Below are 24,248 nucleotides of genomic sequence, written 5' to 3'. Positions count from 1 at the left end.
CCAACGTGCTGGTTCCCACTGCTTCTGAGTTGGAACAAATGCTGCAAGCATCAGACAGCTGAAGGAGGCTGTGCACATGCAGCACGTGTGGCTACATTTTAAAGTGTATGTCTTGCATGTATGTGAAAAATCCCTTTTATCTTTGTTGTTCTGGTCTGCCCATATCTGGGAATGAATTTCTCACCCTTAATGCTCATGTTTAGAGCTGTTATAAGTTTACCAGCTCACACAGGACACAGGTTCCCTGCCTAGCAGCTATATCAAAGTGCTTTGCAACACTGTAGTTATTTATTCAGCATCTTTGTCAAGATGTTTAAAAGTGCTAAGGGACACAATACGCAAAAAACATTTCTTAGGCAGCACAGGCTCCCAGAGGTAAGCACCGTCTGCTCCGAAGCATAAGGTTCTGTGCACTGGTATAACTGAATCCTCCACTAAAACAGTAATCTCACTGAGACTGAGATTGTGAGATTGTCAACAGGAGGTAGCATCCAGTTTTACTCATATTTATTTAGAAACAAATTCCTAGCAAGCATCTTTACAGAAATACTGTATCCATGTAGTGAGTACACACCTTTTGTGATGGACTCATAATGTTTAAGGAGTCTGTATTTCATGTGGGAACATAATGGCACAAGCACACGAACATTTAGCACATCACATTCTGCTCTTCACTGTCACACATTCGTTCAAACTACCATAAAGCTACTGCAGCTACATCCTGAGAACCCAAGAACAAAACACAAAATTCTTATAAGGTGTTCTGCCTGTTGACCTCTGACCTGACTGTGGAGAGAGCAGCTCTTCAAAGCCCTCCCTGAAAAAAAACTAAATTGCACATATTAATTAGCTTAACAAATAAAATAAAGACATTTAAAGATCTATTTTTCCATAATTACCTGGTGTTTTTCTTCTGTGGTGAACCTATTCCACTGTGGCCTGGAGGACTTGCATATCGTGCTGTGAGACTGAGGAAAAAGCAGAGAAGATGGGCAACACTGTTAACACAGTCAGATAAGAAATAAGACCAGTGACTTGCTGGAATTTTCTTAATCCATGTCTTAATGTAATAACGTGTGAGAGGGGAGCCATTCAGATGTAAGCATAGGAGGGGGAGAGAGATGGACCAAGGGATAGAAGAGAAGAAGCATGTGGTAAATACTGTAGCATGCCAGTGCACATTTCTTTGATTTTTCACATGATGGCTCACACATGTTTGTTACCACACACTTATGACTAGGCCAATAACATCTCCTAATCCATTTATAGGGCTGTTGACACACACACACACACACACACACACACACACACACACACACACACACACACACACACACACACACACACAACAACTTTCACAAACAATTTTCTGAAGGCATGGTTTGAAGAAACACACAAGACAGAGGCAAAGGAAATACCCACAGCACCAGTCACAGTTAGTCATTGGCAGAGATGGGAATGACTGTTACAGGAAGGAAACTCTATTCATGTTTGACATGTTTGTAATTAAGCAACTTGTAGAATGTATTTTCAATAAAGATGTGCTTTTACTGACCATTTGTATATCTGGTAAAGTCCTTCTCAATTACCATGGTAATCTGACCTGCTTTTAAATGTTAGCTCCTACGTCATTTGTTTGTTTTTTAGTGAGAAAATAGACTTAAAACAATGGAAACATTAGCTACCTACTCCTTAGCTGCCAAGATGTTAACATACTAGTGTACTAAACAATAATCTGATGATTAAATGATGTTAAATAAAAGCATATAAAATAGATAAAATTACAAAAATGAAAGATAAAAAATAAACATCAAATGTTCAATTAGGCATATGTGATGGCAGAATCATGTTACTAGCTAATGACAATAAAACAAACAAAGATGACAAAACTTTCAATGACCACAATAATTGTGGATTCTAACCAAATCAATGCTTTGCTAGCAGCTGCTAGCCCTTTGTCCGGAAGACACATTTAACTGCTACATATTAGACAAATTTAAGCTAGTTCCCAGAAGAAACCCTTTGAACTAACATTACCTTTCACAGGCTGATCACAGGTGGAAACCTGAGCTTTCCAATCATTGTCTTGATGAATGAGAACAAGATGAAGTTCAGTAGTAAAACCTTGAATCTGTCCTCTACTCAGAGTTTGCAGAGCTGCTTCGGCTGAAGGACAGAGGAAGCAGCAAACACCAGCAGTCTGTTTAGAGCTCCTTCTTTTCTGACAAATGAGAACAACTCCTTCTCTGTTTTGTGTTTGTGGGCTGCTGGTTTGGCACTGGTGACTGAAAGTGGACAAGACGGACAATAAACTACCTATACTGGGTCATTGAATGAGGCACAGCAACTATCTTCTGTAAGTTCGCACCACTCAGCTATTCATAAAACTGATTATGAAAAAGTGCTAACAGGTTTTACATTATGATATTTCAGGCACAGGTGACACCCACCAAAAGATGATTAAAAAAGAAAAAACTGGTTTAAAGAAGAAATGACTACAAAACCTGCAGTACAATTATATACTACAGAAATGAGGATTAGGGTTCAGCAAAATCTTTAGCTGTTTCCTACTTTAACAGAATTTGGCCTAAAAATGTAGAAGTACAATAATAGGCTGGTCTAGGCCTTTTTGCAGTGATTTGATTAAATATGCTGAGTACACATACATCATTTTGTAGAATCAATGAGAGCAGAAGAATCATTTTGTTCATAAGTTAAACTATGAAGGATTAGGCCCTTTTACGGTGGTGGGAAAATTATTAACTTTTCAACTGTCCATCTTTACTATAAGTTCCATTTCTCTCTCTCATCTTTCTCCATTTACACCTCTTGCTCCAGACAATTAAATTCCTTTTTAACCCACCTGTGATGAATGCAGAGCTGCAGTACATCTCTAATTGCCTTTGCAGGTTTTCATGACACCTTGTTATTCTAACAAGCTCCTGAGCAGAGAGTAGAACGCAATTATAGTGACGAGCACCTTTGCATCATGTTAATAATGAACTATGTAATAAATGATACATCAGTGAATACTCGCAACAAGACACCCACAATGTCATCTCCTAGTAGCATGTAAGTGTTCCTGTAAATATTCTAAGAGGTCTTTACTGCACAAAAAAGCCAAGGTGTGACAGTTTAGTGGAGCCTGTCACATGCTAAAGTGCTCTATCAGCATTTTGGGGGGAAAAGAAGGTGGAGTCTAAATTTGTGCATTGTATTTCTTTCTAAGAAAACCTTTTGTCCTTCTGCTCTCTGTCCTTTCTCTCTTTTTACCCATACTCAGAGTAAAGGGCTGTAAAAGGCATGGATGAGGTAATATCTAAAGGCAACAGAAGCTGCAGGAGTATAACGAAAAGGAAAAATAATGCGGGAGTTCTAGCAGTATATGGACAGTAAAAAAACCTAGAGTGTTGTGTTTTTTTCCATTACAAGACCCATCCTTACCCTCACTTCCAACTATATTAAATGTAATGAAACATGAAGGCAATGGTATAGTCTCCAGCCTGGGGTGCTAATCCAACCCACAACATTCCAGATCATTCCAGTGTGGAAAAAAGAAACACCAGAACACATGAGGGCAGGATCAAGAAATGGTGATGGAATAGGGGTGGTGGAGACGAGAGGGGTGGGGGATTACAGTCTGTCACTTTTCATTGTATACAACATACATCAACGTGGCCTCTCTTTAATAGTCCGCGACACTGCAGTGCATATGCAAGCCATATTGGATACCATTGCTGTGCTATTAATTTCAGTTTCAGCTTCCTGGTAGCCACATCGCTGAGGTCAGACACAAACTAAAACTGATGGGTTTCAGAGCCAAAACGTGAGGCATCTGTGTGCTCGAATCACTGTGATGATAGCAGGTAATAAGATGTCATCTGACCTTGACATCAGGGGATGAATTTCCAACAAAGAGCGTTCAAGCTTGAGTATCTCACACAAAGCCACATACCTAATTCAGCATGTATCAACTCCACATCTACTTTACAATAATGCTGGCTAGGCAGCAGTTTCTAAGCAACATGCTGCAAGTAGTTGAGGAACTTGAATGTCACAACACCAATAAAGTAACACACCATTCAGTAAGAGGTTGAAAGCACCAGCAATGTGCAAAAATGATTTCTGACCTGCCATTTATTCCTTTACCCATTTATGGGTAAAGGAAAACCAACCACCTCTTAGTAAAAGATGAGATGCAAACAGCAAATTCATCACTATTCCACATCTTCAGAGGCATTATGCCACATGACCAAATGTGGTGCCGTGTCCAGAATAACATAAAAACTGCATATTTTGCCACTGGATTGGAACATTCTGCAGGACACAGTAGAAAATTAAATACTGCTATAAAATCAAGAACAAAATTTCCAACCAGGCGCATAGCACTATTGGAGCTGGAGCATGGATAATTAGCTTCAAATACATACAGTACAAAACTGGGTTTTTACAGTGTAGTATCCCATTCATTAAATAAGCTGTTGACAGACTAATGTCTTGAACACACTTCATTTCAACTTCTCACTGGCAAACATCGTGTCCGTATTAACAGCCTATAATAAAAAGCTAAACATAAAACATGTCATATAAAAGGCTAAACCAACAAACAAGAGGAACTGAACAATTTACCAGTTCACGATGCCACTGAGACTAATCCATCCTCCTCATGTCATCGTGTAATTTCCAAATATTGTCCAGTGCCTGGATGCTACCACACACACACACTCTACAAGATCCAACTATACCTATGAGATGAGTCAATCTTGGCCAGGATGCTTGCTCTCCCGTATGGCAAGCGGCTCTTCCTGTCGCGAGACACAGCGGTGGGCAGACGCGAGGAGCGCCATACCAGTGGGTCAACGTGGTCGCCCCGGGACATGGCGAATAATAAGAGGGAGGGTTTGCTGTGCCCTGCCAGGCCTGGGCCCCCCTGCCTTGTAGAGCACTGAAAGACTGAAAGACTGTGGCTCCGGGCTGTCGTGCTGTGTCCGATGGGGAGTTCCCCTTAAACACATACAGAGTCACACTCATCTCATCCCCTGCCCTGGAGACACCAGCTAGGCCAGCAGGTGCTGTCTATAGAAAGCTCCCATACCACAACTACAGATGAGCAGCAGCCCAAATGAATCTCTGTGTGTGAGTGTGTATATATGTGTGTGTATCTCTGAGGAAGAGATCATTTGCAAACTTTAAAACAAAATCCATTCAGACATGTTAAATCTTCAGGGTCGACTGGAGCTTACGGGAGCTTGCAAAAATGAGAATTAAAGTAGATTTCCATGAATAGATTTAATTACATTTCCATGTTTTGAGAGTGAAAAGGAAGTGGAGCCTGCACCAGCCAGACATGAAGCCTCACACAGAAGAAACTTACAATGCTTTAATATCATCTGAATTAGACATAATATGAAAAGTAAATGTCTCCCTGTGCTCTGGTGGTAATTACTCAACTTCATGGAGTCTGTGTTTCTTTAATATACAGTGAAATGTTCCTGTTCATGTGTGTAATGTATTATTAAAATATAGTAGTACATGTGCTGAAACTATGAAGCTATGATACTCGACTCAGCATATTACTTTAACACAAGTCTAATTATCTGATTATCGTTGCGGTTAACAAAACCCCTAACAATGAATGAATGAATGAATGAATGAATGAACAATTACGTTGTGGCGATATGAGAAATAAATCCTGCGTGTTGCCAATGACATACATTAAATTATGGAAAGTGATACTCGGGGAATTTGGTTGAGAACATTAAATCACCCGTTTATGATGTTTGAGTCATGCATTCATGACTGGCTCATTCTGACTCACACACTGACACTCAGACACACAATTCAGAACTGTGGGACCTTCTTAAAACATTGCTTTAAAAACCAGCAACAGCTCATGAGATTTCAATTGATGACAGGTCAAATTATGTTGCATCTCTAGACTGTTCTTAACACAATATTTTTCCTGATTTGAAAGCAACATTATCAATGAGTTCCTTCATTTCCATCCTTCCTTCTGACCTTTGCAGACTGTCTTCAATCAGCTATGGATGTTGTCACATTTTGATAGCTTATTTTTCACAGACAGACATGGACTGATCCTCTGACCTCTAGAGACGGACCGATCCGGACCGATACTGACCTAAATTACTGGATCAGATATTGGAGAGAAATAAAAAATGTAATCGATCCATCAAATATCAAAAAAGCACCTCACAAAACTTGCGACATGGCGTAACTCGGCTCATAACCTTAGCATGTCGGAGCAGTATGCTTCACGTGATAGAGCGGCTGTGGCGTGTGAGACCTGTCGGTGGTCTGGTTGAGCATTTGGAGCCTCGCTACCAAACCGGCATTTTATCCCAGAGAGAAGTAAAGCAAGTGTGTAAGTTCATCTCTGAATGTTTGTAAAGCATTCCAGCATTAGGCTTAACAACCGATATATGGAGCGACTTGCCTCTTCTCTCTCCCTCCCTCTCCTGCTGCTACTTCAATCATGAAACTGATCAATGATCAGCTGATCAGCTTTTCTGTCGCGAGTCCGTCTCTCTTGTTTGTTTATCGCCCACTTGGCGCCAGAAAGAGGAAACCAGCGGCTGAACAACAGCAGCACGTTTAAGCTTGATAAGCTGTTGTTAGAATTTATTTATCATTACTTTCTACACCAGGATCTTTTTCTACGCAGCTGACGGCTGGTAACTGTGCAGGGGTGGATCTAGCAAAGTTTAGCCAGGGGGGCCGAGAGGGCATTAACAGGGAAAAGGGGGCACAAAGACATACTTTTCTTTCTTATTCTCATTTAAAATGTGTAGCTTTTAATAAATAATTATCTGAATCTTACATCCAAAGTTTTAATCTGATGTAAAACATATAGAAGTCCATTACTGTATATAGTAACTATTAAGTCTAATATACCCTAGTAAGCTGTAGTACTTTTTCCTTTGGGAAGGTACCATCTGTGCAGTCTGCAGTTCTGTTGAAGAAAGATGTTGAATCTATTTAATTATTGTGGAAAAATAATAGATTTCTGTGCATTTTTTATTTATTTATTTATTTATTTACACGTGCATTAAATTAAAGTTGATTACATCGATTAAGCATCACAAGGGTGTGGGGTGGTTCCCTATTTTTTTTTTGCTGGAAGTTTGCAACCCTATTAGTTAGGTTGCTTAATATTTCCACTAAGTACTCTTTAAAATACCAGAATAGGGAGGATGGAGCAGGTTTAAGTTTATTAGATTGATCAGTGTTGCTGAACTATAAAATATTTTGGGTGCAGTCTATTTTTTACATACAGGTATAACAGAATAGCGTTAGTGGTTTTTTTTTTTAACTTGAGTATGAACTTATACAAAATGCAGCAAGATATTAAAAAAACAGTTTTATTGATTTAAAAAATACACTATATTGGATTCATATCAGTATCGGCAGATATCCAAATTTATGATATCGGTATCGGACATAAAAAAGTGGTATGGTGCCATCTCTACTGACCTCCACTGTGGCCTTCAACATTATTCACTTATTAGTGCAGAAGAGAGACAGTGAGGGTCTACATGGAAATCATCTGAGACACTTCTTTGGTTGAAACAAATTCTTTCTTGAGATCTAAACTAAAAAAAGATGAGGAAATGTGCAGCTTCTGTAATGGCTCGTTAAGTGTGTATGTATTGATTCGTCAAGTCTGAAACTAGGTTGACACAGCGATGTGCTTCCAACAATTCACTGTTTTGTGTATGTGTGTTCAAAAGAGAGAGAGAGTGAGAGCATTCACCACCTGTTGTGGGGGTGGAATAAAGAGGGTGGGAATGGGAGGCAGCTGTGCCCCTAATAACCCCCCTAAGACACGATACACTGACCCCACTGCCACCATCTCCTAACTCAACCAAACACAGTGAAGTCAAAGCTCTCGACAGTATCATCTTACTCACATGCCCACTCCTTAAATACTGAGACTTAACTCTGTTATTGCACTGGTTTAATGCATATACTCTCTCTCTACAGTCACACACTAATAGAAAACATCACAGCCAAACCGTGTGGCTGTGTAGTAACTCGATCTGGCCGGGGGGAATGCTGCTCATGTGTGGCATCTCAGGCCTTCTTTTAAATGCTGCTGTGTCTATTTACATCACACAAGTACAGGCCTTCTTTGCTTCTGCTGCCTTTTACAGCGCTCATCCCTCTGTAGGCCAACACTTCTGCTGTATAATCCACGTCTTCTTATACTGTATTTCTAAATAAACATACAACAAGCATCGTCATATTAAACACCTCTGGGGTCCTCACCTGATGAAAAGCCATGAAACAGTTCTGCAACATCTTCTAGCTTATTATAGCTACCTTAGTACTAAATGATGCTGTCAGCTTTTGCACTGAAGTGCTTATAAAGCAAATGTTTGGCATTTATTTTCTGTCAGGCACAAAAAATGATCAATGATACTCTCACATGTGTTTGTTAAACACAGGCTCACAGGCTTAGATTAGATTTCTGTTCAATGGATGGTCAGATTAGAACCTGAGTCAGGTCTGAGATGTACCTGTGTGCCAAGTCTGGTTTCTCAACTCTGTGAGGAGTATGTGTTTTGTAGTGAGATCAGAGACTAAGATTTCAATACTTCATTAAGCACTTTGGGTCAGCTTGTGTTGTTTTAAAAAGCTCTACAGTATATAAATCAAATTGAGTTGACTAATGTAGCTTCTTTGCTTTCTGTCAGCTAACTTGCCTCGTCTTACACATGGAGCTGATGCAGCAAAAACCTTAATCATCATCTTTGTATCTTGTTATTCATTTCCTGCACCACAGAGAGGAGGTCACATCCCTCAGTTTTCTGTTTAGAAAAACTGTAACAGGACCTAATTGAGCATCTGAAAGTGATAAATCAATGAATATTGCAACATCAAGCATGCATCCCAAACAGGCAGGCAGCACAAGGGAAGCAAAACAAAGACTGATCGGCATGAAAATCTGTGTCCATGTTTAGTGTAACATACCTGGATTGCATCTCTTGTGATTTGTGGCTGCTGGCAGATGATGCGGTGCTGCTGGTCTGCTGGCTGAGCTCCACCAGGGACTGGTAATACTGCTGCTGTTGCTGTTGCTGCTGTTTGTAGCGTGACAGGATGAAGAAGAGACCCAGGATGCTCTTTAAGTTGCCATTCCTGATTTCTGGAAGGTAAAAATGGATTGTAAGTGTTTGCCGTGTTAGTTATTTAACAATTCCTCCATCATACAGCCATGGACCTACAGAATCAAATTCTCTATGAATAGAAATGTGACTTCAGTCTCAAGCTCAGTCATCGCGAGCGTACACGCAGAGCACACATGTGCGATCTGCCTGCATCCATGTATCCTCTAAATCTACCTATGCATTTTCTTGGAATTAAAGTATTTTCTGCAAGTGAAAGTAATCAGCCAAAGATAACATTTTCCCAGAACATGTATTTTGACTTTCAAGCACTATAAAACGAGCATATGCTGATTGTGGAAGAAGAAAAAAACACTCAGGGACAGAGCTCAAGAGCAGCTGTTGTGAAGCAAACGTAAGTATTTAAAAAGAGCAATTACATAAAGATACACAGAGTTATAGAATAAGCACTTCAGTTACTTAACTGTATTTAGCAGGAATGATTAAGGCCACTGCTCAGAAGAAGGTCCAGCTGTTATACTGCAGATCCAAATAAAGCATCTCTAACCCGAGCTACACACAGCTGGATAATTTAGGAGCGGTGACCAGTAGGGAACTACTACTCTGATGTATTACTGGCACAAGTCTGTTGGACAAGCAGCCAAAAATATAAAAGAGCTACTTTGTTTATAGTTCTGCTCTCGCCATGAAATAAGGAAGTGACTGCATGTGCTGCTGGGTGAGGGTAGAAGTGTACTGATGAAGGCAAAACCATTCAAATGCGTGAGATAAAAAGGAAGAATGAACAGTTTGGATTTTATTATCTGAATGACAACTAAAATGAAACAAGCTAGAAAACAGCAGCCCTGATAACCACGAATGAATCACCATATTCATGCTGCAAAATGAGCTCACAGCAGAAAAGAGTAACAAACAACAATAATAAGATAGAATTCACGTTTTGGATATTGGATCTTCAACAAATAGCAGAGCTGCAGATAAAGTAACTTCTTAAATATGCTGAAGAGGCAACAGAAAGAATCCTCTAATCAATAAGTCTATAGTGTAAATCTTACCCTGAACACTTTTGAGTTAATCTCAGACAAAACTCAAACAAATGCTTCCCTCACACACACACACACACACACACACACACACACACACACACACACACACACACACACACACACACACACACACACACACACATAGTGCTGAAGTAGGATCCAGTCGGCGATGAGGAAAAAGAATTGATCACTGGCTAACGCACCCGTTTGTGAAATGGGCTTTTCATACCAAACCCTCAGTGAGAGCTGGCACACAGAGGAATGGGAAGAATGGCAGTGGCTGACACAGGGTTTTTACTACATTTTTCAATCTGGTGAGGAACAAACATTCCCCCGGCCATCCGTGGCTATGCTGCAGAGGCTGTGAAAGTTAGGGAAGATTAATCTCTTGGGGGCGTTTCCTATTTTCTAACACCCAGAGGTGGTAATATACACTAGGCCTTTGAGAGAATCAGAACAGAAAACGCTTTCTGTGCTTTAGGGAAAATAACGTTGCAGATTCTGCTGCACTGGGACTAAAACTGTTTTGCAACTTGTAAAAAAAAACCCAGCCCCCGCTGAAATGATACTGTTGAGGACAAGAAGCAGAATAATGCTTTATCGATCCAACAGAATAAGTGCTTTTGTGGAAAAACTCAGCAGCTCATTTTCTTTAAAGAAACTTTAACAGGATGCAGGCTTGGGCCAAGGTGACAATACCAACCACGCAATTCAGCAATGCTAATTTCTATCCCCCTTTTGAGAAGATGTTGTCTTTTCACATGCCTTTAATTTTTGGTGGATGATCTAGTTCCTCTTTCAAATTATCATGTAGCATGTAATTTCCATTTAGACAGGGGATGAGTCCCAGATCTGTTAAAAGAGCCGTGTAACAGCGTTGTCCCCTGCAAATGACTTTAGAGGTAATTGGCAATGACAGACATGTTTTGGAGCCAGCATGACTGCCATGCATACTATGTTCACGGGCCAACATTTTATTCTAGTGCAGTGAAACTGTAAATACAGCAATCGTTTTGTGAACATGTGCACAACCAAAGGCTGATTTGTCTTCAAAATATTTGTGTTGTTTAGGAAAGCAGGACTAACAGTTGTAACCTAAATTGTGTTTAGAATTTAGGTATGAAGATGAATTCCTGACGTCACTATTCTGCCATATTTTCAGTTACTTTTCTGGCAAGAGTTTCTACACAAATTACTCAGCTTATCATCTAACAAAAGCTCTGTATGAGTGCCGGCTCAAAATGTGATGTGAAACTCTCCCGGTGAGCCACCTTTTTCTGTCCATTTAGAGTAAAAAAAAAAGAAGACTGCAGGATTCTGTGAGACACTAATGGCAGTTTGGTAAAGCTCACATTAGACATTTTTTGTCAGAGATCCATACCTGCTTCATGCCAGCAAGTGTCAGCAGGAGAAATGCTGCTCTGGAGCATTTAAAGAAGAAGTTATTTAATGAAACAGCGAGGCTAGGCAACACATGTCATCACTAATAGCCTGTGTTGCCTCCTTCACTTTTCTCATCAGCAGCTTCTGCCTTCTCTTTACTTCCGTAAGCTTTTTCTAAATAATTGTATTTTCTAATTTTTTCACGTTTTCCATCATTGCACTGCTTTGTCTTACTACCTTTCCTACCTCTACTTGAAAGGCTTGGGCCCTGCCTTCTGATCAGAGGACAAGTGTGTACCCGTGGTTGATCTTGTCCTAAAGCCACTAATGAAAAGGACTTTAATGTGCTGAGTAGGTCATACTATAGGTTTCCTGGTAGCACTGGAACCAAAAAGAGCCTGTCTTTTTAATAGCCTCAGTGGGTGAGACCCTGCATTGGAAAGAGTGTTTAATGACCTGCTGTACCCCTCAATGTAACCAATTATCAAGTGTAGGAAACATGTGTTTGGGGGCTTTACACCTGCTTTTAAGGGTGGAAATGCTACATTGAACTTCCTGAAGATAATTATCGCATTTGAAGAGGTAAAACTTTATGTTGCCGCTTTGAGATATTTTGTGTCCAAAAGGGTCGAACTTGACCATGTGTTTTAGTGTATGAAGTTTGTCTTTATAACATGTTTAAGTTGACAACACAGCAGCATGCTCTCAGTAGCAGTGCAAACATTGGAAGCTGCAATTTCAAACATATTAATAATATTAGTGCAACTAGTATGGATGCTAAGTAGGCTTTAGGTGATGATAGTGTAAGTTGCAACAATGACTGAAATGTATCCTTGCAAAAATGTCAGATTTAGTTAGTCATGAGGATTTATGTCTGGGATCAGTTTCCACTGTGCCAACACATCCGGGAGATCTTAGGTTATTGAATTTTAATTGGAAGTCTTTCTTTGTCTCAAGTCTTTAGTAAAAAAAGCCACCATCATCCTCCCCTGTAGTGTGTGGACTCAATTTCATTAAAGCCTATAAGTCCCCTCGGTGAAATGTTTGTACGGGGACTAAAACACTCTTCAATGAGACGACTTTTTCCGGAACTTTGGTTTAAAGCCTCCCACCAGTGAGCTGCAAGGAGACTTCTGGAATAGTTATTGCAATAAGTAGTTTCTAGGTTCCTGTATGCACATCAAGCCTCCCACTTTATTTTATTCCCACATCTTGTAAAACTATAATAAAGACTGCATATTGCCAAGAAAGCCCTGGGCAAATTCAGTTAGACATGAGAGGGCAGACACGGCTGTCTCATTCAAGTCACAAACACAACCAACACATGCTCAATAGAAGAATGACCAAGAGAAGCCAGCAAATGAAATGCATCAGCAACAGCAATGAACAGGGTAACCAAATAGCCCATATATTTACAGACCCACTTTGAAATTCCAAGCCCAGCAAGTCACTTTGCTGTTTTTAGTGTTGTAACTGAGCATGGAGAATTTAGAGCTGTCGGTCAGTGTGTCAGCCTGTTAGGCTATTTCTGCTGCTCGAGATGTCAAGGGCAAGTTCAGCCCATTAATATTTAAAGGGAGCAGAAACAACATGGGTCGGAGCAAGCACTGGTCCTTGTAGATGTGCATTGTGAGTATAAACCTTTATGAATATGATATAACCATCCCAATACGTACTGACAGAGAAACTATTAAATGTTCTTTAAGATCTCCGTACTTTGAAACGTAACAATAACAACGATTTCATTTATTAAGGGGAAAAAAGCTACGCAAATCTACCTTTCCCTATATGAAAAAAGTAATTGCCCCCAAACCTAACTGGCTGAGCAGCAAAGACTGAAATTAGTCTTTCACATCACTGTGGAAGAATTTTGGCCAACTCTTCTTTGCAGCATTTTGTTAATTCAGCAAACCTGAAGGATGCTGGGTAGAGGTCGGCCTGTTAAAAGTCATGCAAAGCATCACAATCAGATTTTATGTCCTGAACTCCATCTTGTTCTTTTGAGTCGTTCAAACGTGAATATGTATGTTTCACTGTCCTTCTCCTTGTCTAGCAGAGATCAGAATTCATGTTTTCATCAATGACAGACAGTTGTCCAGTTCCTGAAGAAGCAAAGCAGCCTCGTCACACTACCACCACCATGTTTGACTGTTGGTATGATTTTCTCTTTATAGAATAGAATAGAATAGAATAGAATTCAACTTTATTGTCATTGCACATGCACAGGTACAGGGCAACGAAATGCAACAACTTTTATAAAAAGTTGTGTTAGTTTTATGCATGAATGAAACAGGATGCAAACCTTCCAAAAAGTTTTGCGTTTTACTTGTCAGTCCACAGATTATTTTACCAAAAGTGTTGGGATCATCAAGTAGTTTTTTTTCCAGTGTGTGTGTGTGTGTGTGTGTGTGTGTGTGTCTGTGTGTGTGGTCAGCTGTGATTTTTGCTTCGGAACTCTTTATGTTGAATCATGATCACTGACCTTCACAGAGACTGTGGGGCCTGCAGTTCTATAGATGTTGTTCTGGGTTCTTTTGTGACCTCCTGGATGAGTCACTGATGCCTGTGACTCCTGATATCCTCACCACTGTCCAAAGTTTTCTTCATTTGTGGATAAATGGCCCTCACTTTGTTTCTCTGAAGCCTCAAAACCTTAGAAATTACTTTGTACCCATTTCCAGACTGACAGATGTTAATGATTTTGTTTTTCATCTGTTCTTAAGTTTCTTTAGATTGTAGCATGATGCGTTTTATCTATTTTATCTTTTATCCTACTTCACTTTCTCAGAAAGGTTCTATTTAGGTGATTTCTTGTTGTGATTCGGTGCTATAAACATTAAATAGAATAGAATTATTCATACCTTGGTGTAGCTTGCAAAATTTAATTCAGTTTTTAAAAAATATGCTTAATCACAGTTTATTTATGATTTTTGATTATCTGAAACATGCAAGTGTGACAAATATGCCAAAAAAAGAAAACAGAAATGGCACAAATAAGTTTTCACTGCACTGTATGTGCTGCTTGCTGTACTGAAGACATTTTGACTGCAGTTGTACATACAGATACTTTTTTATGGAACCTTAAGGTGTCCCTGCAGAGTCAAATCAAATGTAAAACGTATTCTTAATATATTGTTTGGAATGTCTAACCCTAGCCTTGTGAGACAGTTTCAGACAATCATTCACTTTGGCAGAAGCCGTTCAGAGTAGAATGCTTCATAAGACTGGCGTGTCTTATAAAGCATGTACTGTGTACCCTGATGGTCAGGAGGCAAATCCAGCCCTGCAGTTTTTATCCTCCCACAATCCACTCTGATGCCCTAATGACTGCCTACACTGCCATAGTGAAAGCTGTCATGATACCAGTGTGGTAAATTCCATTACCGTGAAGTACACTCACATGTCTCGGAAACAGGCTTAAACCAGGTTTCTGAAAACATTTGGTACTGTGAAGAAATGGAAACCTACCCACAGAGGATGGGTCGCATTGAAGCCAAATTAATTTTCCAGATTTAGAAATTAGACAAATACAACAGCCACATCTCTCTTCTGCTGCTCCACCGACTTAATTAAGTTTAATCAGGCCTCAAATTTTGTATTATTCCTACCTTCTGCTGAGAGCCCTTGTACATTCACTCCTCTGGCATCCAGGAAACTGAGGCAGGCATCCACATTCTCAATCTGTTGAGAAGATGGCAGACAGTCAGCACAAAGCACAAAGGATGTGATGACACTTAACATTCAATGAGCCTAAATGTCTCGGGGCAGAGGGCTCAGAGGATGGAGCTTATCAGCATTATGACCCATAAAGAACATCATTGTGTGGTTATTACCCGACCCCCGCACAACCTTGGGATCAGGCCGCATGACATACTGACTGCAGTGTGACGCCACCTACACAATCCGCTGCATGTCATGTTCACGGATTCAAGGGGAGACACAAGGCCATATGTACACAGTATGCTGGTAAGTGGTAGAAATACACCCCCAGAGTACTAACATATATAAGCAAGACACAAAGATATGTGGTACTTTGACACATACAACCCAACAACAGAGACAAACACAGGAATAAGCGTTCGCATAATTTACACATAAACACAATGACAATAGTACAGTGTGGCCCACGCTCACAGTGTAGGCAACAACTCCCACCTATGTTTCAGCTGTACAAAGGCGCACTGAGGCTGCAGTTATGAGGGGGATTTTTGCCATCCTTGACAGCAGCTAGCGGGTCGCTTCATTAACATGGTGGCCACCCGCCAATCCCCCTTAATAGGCCTTTTATGATCAGGCCAAAGGTCTTAGCGCTTTACGCAGCGCAGTGTGTCAGGGCCATACAAAGGGCAGGCTGGGCAACTCAGCCAGACGTCCAACGGGCAATGATGATTCATGAGCTGCAATTCCCTGTCAGCCCTCTAAAGCCTGCTAGCTTTTTCTCTCTTTTAAATGTGCGCTTGCTCTGTATTCTTTTCTCTCTTCATCAAAAAGAATCAGGACACTGAGTCATATCTGTACACAGGCTGTTTGGCAACTGCATTGTCTTCAATGTGTTATGTGTCTTTTAGTAAGGAATCAGCTTAAATGTAACAAGACACGGAACTTGATATTTTAAATGTTAGGGCAGGGCTACAGCGGTCATATGTGGTGAAGCTAAAAAAAACCTCAGAAAAATTGATAAAACATCTCTGTGGATTTTTTCCTCACACAGGTGCAGAGCCCTGGTCTGAGTGCTACTTGAAGCAGTAGTGTCCACAGATTTTTTTAACTCTGTCACTCCCTGCAATGCACAAAAGGCTCAATATAAGTGAGCTGAGTGAGGAAGTTAAACTTCTCCAATAAAGTAAGATGGATTCAAATCCTACAGATGAAGGCTTGCAGAAAGCCTTCATCTTTTACCATATGAATCATCATGCTGACACAATCGCACATGCAGCACAAGCTAGAGCACTTAAAATAGTATGATGACACAATTAATTTTATGGTTAATGCGGATTCCATTTACAACAAAACTAATCAGAGATCATTTTTTGGCAGGACATTATGAGGCTTTGGACTGATGGAAAGGATCCTTATGCTCACTGTCAACCTGACTGTGGAACAAACAGAACGGGATTGTCAGAACTGCTGGAAAAATGAATGGTGATCTAAACTTCACTAGACAAGCTGGATCATCAGTTTGTCTTAAGGAAAGCACCATCTATTGGTGAGACAGAGAACACTCTCTTTACTCTGACTTTGAACTAATGCCCTCAGGACGACGTTGTAGGACGCCACTAGCTGGCAAAAAGGATTTAAAAAGAGATCATTTGCGCCAAAAGCAGTAAGTATACTGAATAATAAGAAGCTGTGATGTCCACTCAAAGGCTCAAACAGCACCTCAAAAGCCATTGCTGAAGTACAGCAACCACTTAGCAGCCACCTTGTCTCCCAAATATGATGTTTATACTGGTTGTACCAATGGGAGGCTGCATGGGACACAAATTCACAGACGGAGCTTCTCCATCTGCCTGACACAACTTATAACCACCCACACACAACAAACCCCCACACATTTCGGTTTCCATATTCTTTCCCCACATGTTGCGCTCAAAGACGAACATGTGTGCTCTGGCGTTAACTTTGTTTGATTCTTCCAGACGCACGTTTAGAAGTTTGCATGTTGAGAGACATGTGCGAAGCAGCATTCGTCTCATTACGTCAGTCTAATTAGGTTTGAAGATGTGTGGTGTAGGAGTTCTCGCAGTCTAATGCCTGCCAAAACAAACAGCTTATAGGTACAAAAGATATGCCATCAAAAACATTTGCGAGATAACAGACGTTTTTATCAGCAACTCAACTCAGCTCATTCAGTTGCAAATATTTACAACACAAAGGAGTGCTGTACTACTTTGCATCTTCTCCACGGGCAACGTATGTGTTTGAAGTCTGATTTAATAGCTGATAAAGACAAAAAAGGACCAAACCCATAAACATGCAGTAAATCTCTTTAGTTGGAGACAGATCTGCCAGCTTTTAAAGCATCACAGAAACAAGCCTGTGCTGTTATCCTCTGTGACTTCAAGTGGTCAACCAACTATGAATTCTGAGACTTTTAGACATAACCGCTGTTTGTTTTTAGTCTGCATTAACTGCAAAATGACGTAAACAAGGGGAATAATGATTGAAGGCGTTGATGACGGCTGGAGCATTAATGTTCCACAGGGTCCTGGCGATGTTTAACTGCTAGTTTGGTGGGTGGATTGGCTTTGTGGCATCCTGTAACAGCCTCTAGAGAAACCGACATAATTTATTTTTCCTACACATCCTGGCATCACACAGATCCACATAAGCCATTAAAAGCCATTTGAAAATGGGGCATTATGATGAGGCACACTTTACTAAATCATGAAATACTTTAAGCAGAAAAAGGGGAGCACATATTGAGGGGTGACAGGAGTGCACATGTAAAACACACACACGAGAGGAAGGAGGAATGAGGGGTGCTGTTAAGTTTCTGCGATGAATAACTTTGAATTAAGCTACATTTCATTTACAGCGTCACAGTCCGAATCAAAATTCCTGATTCTCTGTAACATGGGCAGCAGGGCAAAGACGACTTATGCAAGTTTCATCCTTTCTGAGGATGAGGACTCCCTGGTACACCTGTCTTACACTGTCTTGTATAAAATCATTGGATGCTGAGGTAAAGCCAAAGGAACACAAATGAGCTACACTCATTTTATTTGCATTTGTATTACAAAACCCTAACCTGCTAAATATGGAGAGAACAGTTTCAAATTTTGTCCATGTGATACAAAGGCCTCTGCAATAATCATATACGTCACAGAAATAATGAAGTGCTCAGATGTCTCTTTGTCATGATGGACTGGTGAAGCCTAAATCCATCTATCAATCTCCTGCTCCCTTCTCCCCTCATCCGTGAACCCAGAGATATTTTAAACTTCTCCATTTGGGGCAGAAACCTGTCCCTGACCCCAAGTGTCAGTGTCCATTCATCCATTCACTTCCGCTTATCCTTTTCAGGGTCACAGGGGGCGCTGGAGCCTATCCCAGCTAGGGCTGGAGGCAGGGTACACCCTGGACAGGTCGCCAGACTGTCACTGTCAGTGTTTTTTCCCTTTAATGGCTGACGACCATTGCCTCAAACTCGGAGGTGCTAATTGTCATTGCTGCTGCTGAAAACTGCTCCAGTGAAAGCTAGAGGCCACCATCTGATGAAGTCCGCACAACCACAAGATTTACACAAAGTAGAGATGAGACCAAGGGCCACCAAAGTGGAAGTTTTCTGGCCCTTGTCCCCACTTAGAAATTCTATCCATAGAAATAATGAACAGAATCAGTGACTAAGAGCAGCCCTGGCTCCCCCACTAACATACTTAGGGAAATGTAGCATACCATTTGACTGCCACCCCTCATTACAGGCAGCCATCATCATATATGTAGTGAGTGTAGATAGCAATTACTCAATCGGAAACATGCAGATCCTTTATACAGTCGGCACAAAAGTCATTCCAGTTACCAGATTTCCTTATTTCCCCAAACACAGGTGAAGAGTGCAAAGTTTGAATGAGACTTTGTGCCGTATTAGACAGGCTATTAATGTTAAATAAACCAGGTTGAAATACGCCAGACGTTTCCTATCATGGTGGGGTATTGAAAGCTCTAAAAGATGTTACAACAAAGGGCTGCTTTTAATGCCGTATCTGTGATGAATGTGGCATTGTTGTGTCATGTGTCACCTTTTTATCCTTAATAGCATCTTAAAATAAAAACAACCACAAAACAAACAAAAAAATGTTCACTTGAGGACTTTATGGCTACTGCTTTTTCATATAAATCAAAACTACACAAACAGTTTAGAGACTTTTTGTCTTGAGGTGTTCTTTCTTCCATTAAAACACCCTGTGAATTTTTCTAACCACAAAATAAAAATAATATTTAATAGTACTTGTGTTAAAAATCTTGTCTTTGCTTAAAATTTTCAGTTTAAAAAGCAAAGCTATAGAAATTCAACTCTACAGTGGTACATTCTCCTATTCTTTCTACTCCAGTAAGACTCAGTAAGACAAACATTAGATGTTGGCTACATCTACTGTACATGTTTTCAGTTCAATTCCCCGAAGTCCCATCTTACATATGAAAAGTGAACTGGAGCACGTTGGGCCTCTCTAAAAGTATCAAGTGACTGATGTATGATGGTTGGAATTGGAAAGTGTTATCCCTTATATTGCAACTGTCAAATACAAATGAGCCAAACACCTCAATTATCACTTTCTACGGGACAGAAAACAACCTTCTTCAAGACAAGACTGGAAAACCAGGCGTTAGCGCTTTGTAGCCCATGAGCACTGCTAAGTAATTGAAGGGTTTTACTTAAAATGCTACATCTCCACTGGAAAATAAATGCCACCTTACATCCTTCAGTCCGTTTTTCAAAAACACAGATGACTCAAGCTTCACAAACAGAGCCATTTTGTGAAGTTTTGGCATGATTCAGTAGAGTTATAGCTTTTGTTTTTAAACCATTTTATTTTGAAGCCAGTAATCATTATATGAATCCTTATTATTTATTATATATATTTATGTTATTCCACACCTACATGGAAACATAATTGCAATCCTGGCCATCGCAGCACTGGGAGATTTAACAGAGGCTCTTGTTTGTGCGTTGTGTCAGGAGAGTGACGGAGCCGACCACATATTTATTCACGGTTGCTGTTCACACCCTCGGCTGCAGCTCTGCAGCTCACAGTCGGACATATACCAACAACAACAACCTACAACAGTCAGAGCACCAAGTTTATGGCGTTATTTTTGTGCCCTATTCTGAGCGCACGTAAAAAAAAATAAATAAAAATTGAGCGCATGTAAAAAAAAAAATTTGCAGGTGCAAGTGTTGCATTTTGATGAGAAATTTATTTTGAGCGAAGAAAAGCTCAATTTGAGTGAATAAAAATTCATTGCTGCGTTCAAAAAATGTATTTCAGTGTTTGCTATTATCCACACACACAACAGCAGCCCCTCAGTTTTTTGCATGTGTTGCTCGCGCTATCAACATTTCTGCCCGTGTGCATTCAACTCTTTCTCTACACCGTTATATTTGTGCCACAATCGGTCGTTGTGTCCTTGGGCAAGACACGTCACCCGTTGCCTACTGGTGGTGGTCAGAGGGCCCGGTGGCGCCAGTGTCCGGCAGCCTCGCCTCTGTCAGTGCGCCCCAGGGTGGCTGTGGCTACAATGTAGCTGCCATCACCTGTGATACTAGAAAGTAATATTAAATAAATTCTAACAACAGCTGATCAAGCTTGAACGTGCTGCTGTTGTTTAGTGCAGCATTTCCTCTTTCTGGCGCAAAGTGGGCGATAAACAAGAGAGACGGGACTTCTGGCAGAAAAGCCGATCAGCTGACTGATCAGTTTCATGATAGAAGTAGCAACAGGAGAGGGAGGGGAGAGAATGAGAGAAGAACAGCTTTGTGCCTTTTTTCATTCTAGCTGAAGTACGGGACCAATCACGTTCCTTTCCCCCTCAATAGGGATGTATTGTAATTGGTCAAGCCCAGAGTTGATCATGACCAATTGGCTAATCCACCACCTTTCATTATTTATACTGTTACAAAAACAAACAAACAAACAAACAAACATAAAAATGAAAATGCAAAAACTGGGTGAGAGGGGCTGCTATTGTGTGTGTGTATGGATAATAGCAAACACTGAAATACATTTTGTTCACTCAAATTGAGCTTTTCTTCGCTCAAAATAAATTTCTCAAAATGCAACACTTGCACCTGCAATTTTTTTTTTTTTTTTTTACGTGCGCTCAGAATAGTGGCACAAAAGTAAGGCCATACAAGTTTAAGCCGGAGAGGCGTGATTGCGGATGTGGCCCAGGTGCGTCCGGCCCACTGCAGCAGCTGCACCGTAGACCACGCCCCGCCACATACCCGACTGAGGCCGGCGAACCTTACCCCCGCGGCAGGAAATCGGGAGAGGCAATCAGCGCCCCGGCCCAGCGACAGGGAGGTGTCCATCCGCCCTCGTGTCCAGCGGCGGCAATGAGCCGAGGCTCCCCGGCGGCTCGGCAGGCGGGCAGGACCGAACAGCACGCTGGCGTCTAGTGGCAGAGAGGCCGGACCGGACAGCACGCCGACCTCCGTCTCCCGCTTGGCAGGCCCTGCCGGCGCGCTAGCCTCGGGTAAGGACGCTGAGATTCTTTTTTTGCCCCAACACGGTAATGAAAGTTGACTGATGACTCAGGTGTATCCAAATAAATCCTGCAGACACAAACCACTGCGCCACCCTTTTAAGACTTTTCTCTAAAAGACCAAAATCGATACCAACTAGAGCTAAACAAAATTAGCTCTGCCTCAGAAATCCCTGTATCAAAGTTCATCTCTCTTCTTCCAATCACCCCACATGGCAAAAGATAAAGACTGTTTTTGTACCTATTAATTCCTCTTGGCACATGAAACCTAATGAGGCAAAACTCCTCACTTGTGGAGACAACACATAGTTGTGATACTTTTTACAGCCAGAACATACTTTATTAATCACTGCTGCTTTGAAATCTAAAGGTTTACATGGATAAAAAGCCAAATCCCTGTGCTCTCTAGAGGCCACTTGTAGTCCAAACGTCTAGCAAGCAGAATTAAACATGATTTTTCTTTTCCCCCCCATAAAAAGCCAAGGCCTGAAGGATACTACGGGTTAGAGTGGTTCACCACACATTCAGGATTTAGAGCCACTCAGCCTTTCTTTCAAATAAACCAGTTCTCTTGCTGTCCGTGACCTCTGCATCAACTCCCTTCATCAGATTTAGGGTCTGACACTCTATCTTCCACTGGTGTTGTCCTAAACCCCCATCTTGTCACTATCAACGCATCCACAGCAGGCAGCTGCTGACAGACAATGAATCAAAACGGATAAAATGAAACAGAACTTTAGTGTAGCTGATGGGCAAAGGGCAGGCTGGGTTAAAGCATTCTGTCTCATAATCCAGGGATCATCGCTCATCATGTCAAAACCCACAGCAAAGGAAATTTTTCCTCTCATCTGGTACTGGCTGAAGAACCATTTGGTGCAATATTGATCACAACATCAGTCGCCATAATCCCTTACCCTGTCTGAAATCCTTCTCTGCTGTAGCTGAAGATCTGTGGTTGTTGCTCATTTTTTAAATCACCATAAGAGTGAACCTCACACACCCAGATTTATCCAGCTCACTCAGGCTTACAGAGGTGATGTTTTGTATTCACAGCAGCCTAAATGTTATGAAGCTCTGTGTCATAAAACTTTTCTAACACAAGAAAACCAAACTGAAATCATTCAATTCAAGTGGTTCCTGATTTTTATCACATCGTACCTCATATTCCTGTAAATAAAACTATATAGCTTTAGCAAAATCCTTTGAAGATGATGCAGCGCTAGCTCAGTCAGCACGTAAACACACATGATGTATAATCAACATGTGTGTGTGCCAGCACAAACCTACATCTATGGATGTCTCAATTAAATATGGTGGCGCATTTTCCAGTGTTTACAGCATCAAATAACTTGGAGGTCTTCCATGTGGCTTTGTGCATCTGCTGCACACACGGGGTGTGTGTCTGCATGTGTGAGAGAGTGAAAGCAAGGCAGACAAAGATGTTTTATGGATAAAAAAGTCTCTTCATCAATGTCTGGCCTAATCCCTTTAAATCCGTTTTCGCTGTTTGAGTCAAAACTCATTATCGCTTCAGTCAATGATGGAGTAATAAAAAAAATATTACAACAGTGATGCAATGCACACACAAAGATTGCTCCTACTGTCATTTCATCTGTCCCCCTTTATCCGTCTGTTCTCCCTTTTATTTTCTTTCATTTTGGGCACGGCTCAGTCTGAGCTACAGTTGGACAAACTCTAATCGTACATCAGTGACATCAGGAAAGAATCAGCGAGTTCTTTTATTTTGAATGCAAATATCCAAGAACTTCTCCAAAAATGGCTGATCAGCTAAAGAAACAACAAAAAAATTGTTTATAATCCTATAAACTAAGAAGAGACGAATTTTAAAAAGAAGAGTCAAAAATCTAATCAAAGCCGAGACTAAAATATTCCGAGTTTTAGTCCCAGCTGAAAAGCAGTGGAGTGACATTATTTGGTTAATGGAGCACACCTTTTAAACATACTGAATGGCATCAAGATAACCAATCTCACTTAACCTCTTCCCAGCTGATGGTTTTGCAAATAACTCTGTCAGCGAGTGACAGAAGAAACAGAAGTATTCTTGTTGTGTAAGAGAGTAAGCAAACACAGAAGAGGGCAGAGGAGCGGAGGGTGTTTGTCACAGACTAGAAGACAAGTATTTCTTGTTGGCTTTTAGGCTGACGCCAGGTATGTCCTTTGTCTTCCTCATATTCACTGTTGCAGTCCTGCTCTAAGAAGGTAAACGGCACCAACATGATGGATGGTATTACTGTTGACAGGTGACAGATTTGTCTGCCAGTCATGGCTGAGGCTGTTTCTCCTGCGAGGGTCAGTGAGGTTAAGATGCTCACTTATTAGGCCTGTGTTTGTATAACCTGCTGAGCAGCAGTGATGCAGGAGTGAAATATGCTGCCATTCACTCACTCTCTCACCCACTCTTTCTGCTCCATCAGCTGAGAGAGTTCTGTCCTTCAGTAAAATGCCT

General features: G+C 40.9%; 1 protein-coding gene across 1 annotated transcript in view; it reads right to left on the bottom strand.

Annotated features, from left to right (window-relative positions):
- The window catches only part of nav3 (neuron navigator 3), a 182,074-nt gene that overhangs the window by 91,726 nt on the left and 66,100 nt on the right, over positions 1–24,248 (bottom strand). The window contains exons 4-6 of the mRNA XM_085376519.1: positions 15,184–15,256; positions 8,992–9,166; positions 900–968 (exon numbers count right to left, since the gene is read on the bottom strand). Coding sequence (XP_085232645.1) covers positions 900–968; positions 8,992–9,166; positions 15,184–15,256 — 317 coding nt within the window. The remainder of the gene's footprint in view (positions 1–899; positions 969–8,991; positions 9,167–15,183; positions 15,257–24,248) is intronic.

The sequence above is a fragment of the Diplotaxodon limnothrissa genome, linkage group LG17, assembly GCF_057381915.1.
Source record: "Diplotaxodon limnothrissa isolate DT_005_m linkage group LG17, D_limnothrissa_male_GT1.1, whole genome shotgun sequence".
NCBI classification, from domain to species: domain Eukaryota; kingdom Metazoa; phylum Chordata; class Actinopteri; order Cichliformes; family Cichlidae; genus Diplotaxodon; species Diplotaxodon limnothrissa.
The sequence above is the reverse complement of the archived record's forward strand: the minus strand, read 5'-3'. Positions and strand labels throughout refer to the sequence as shown.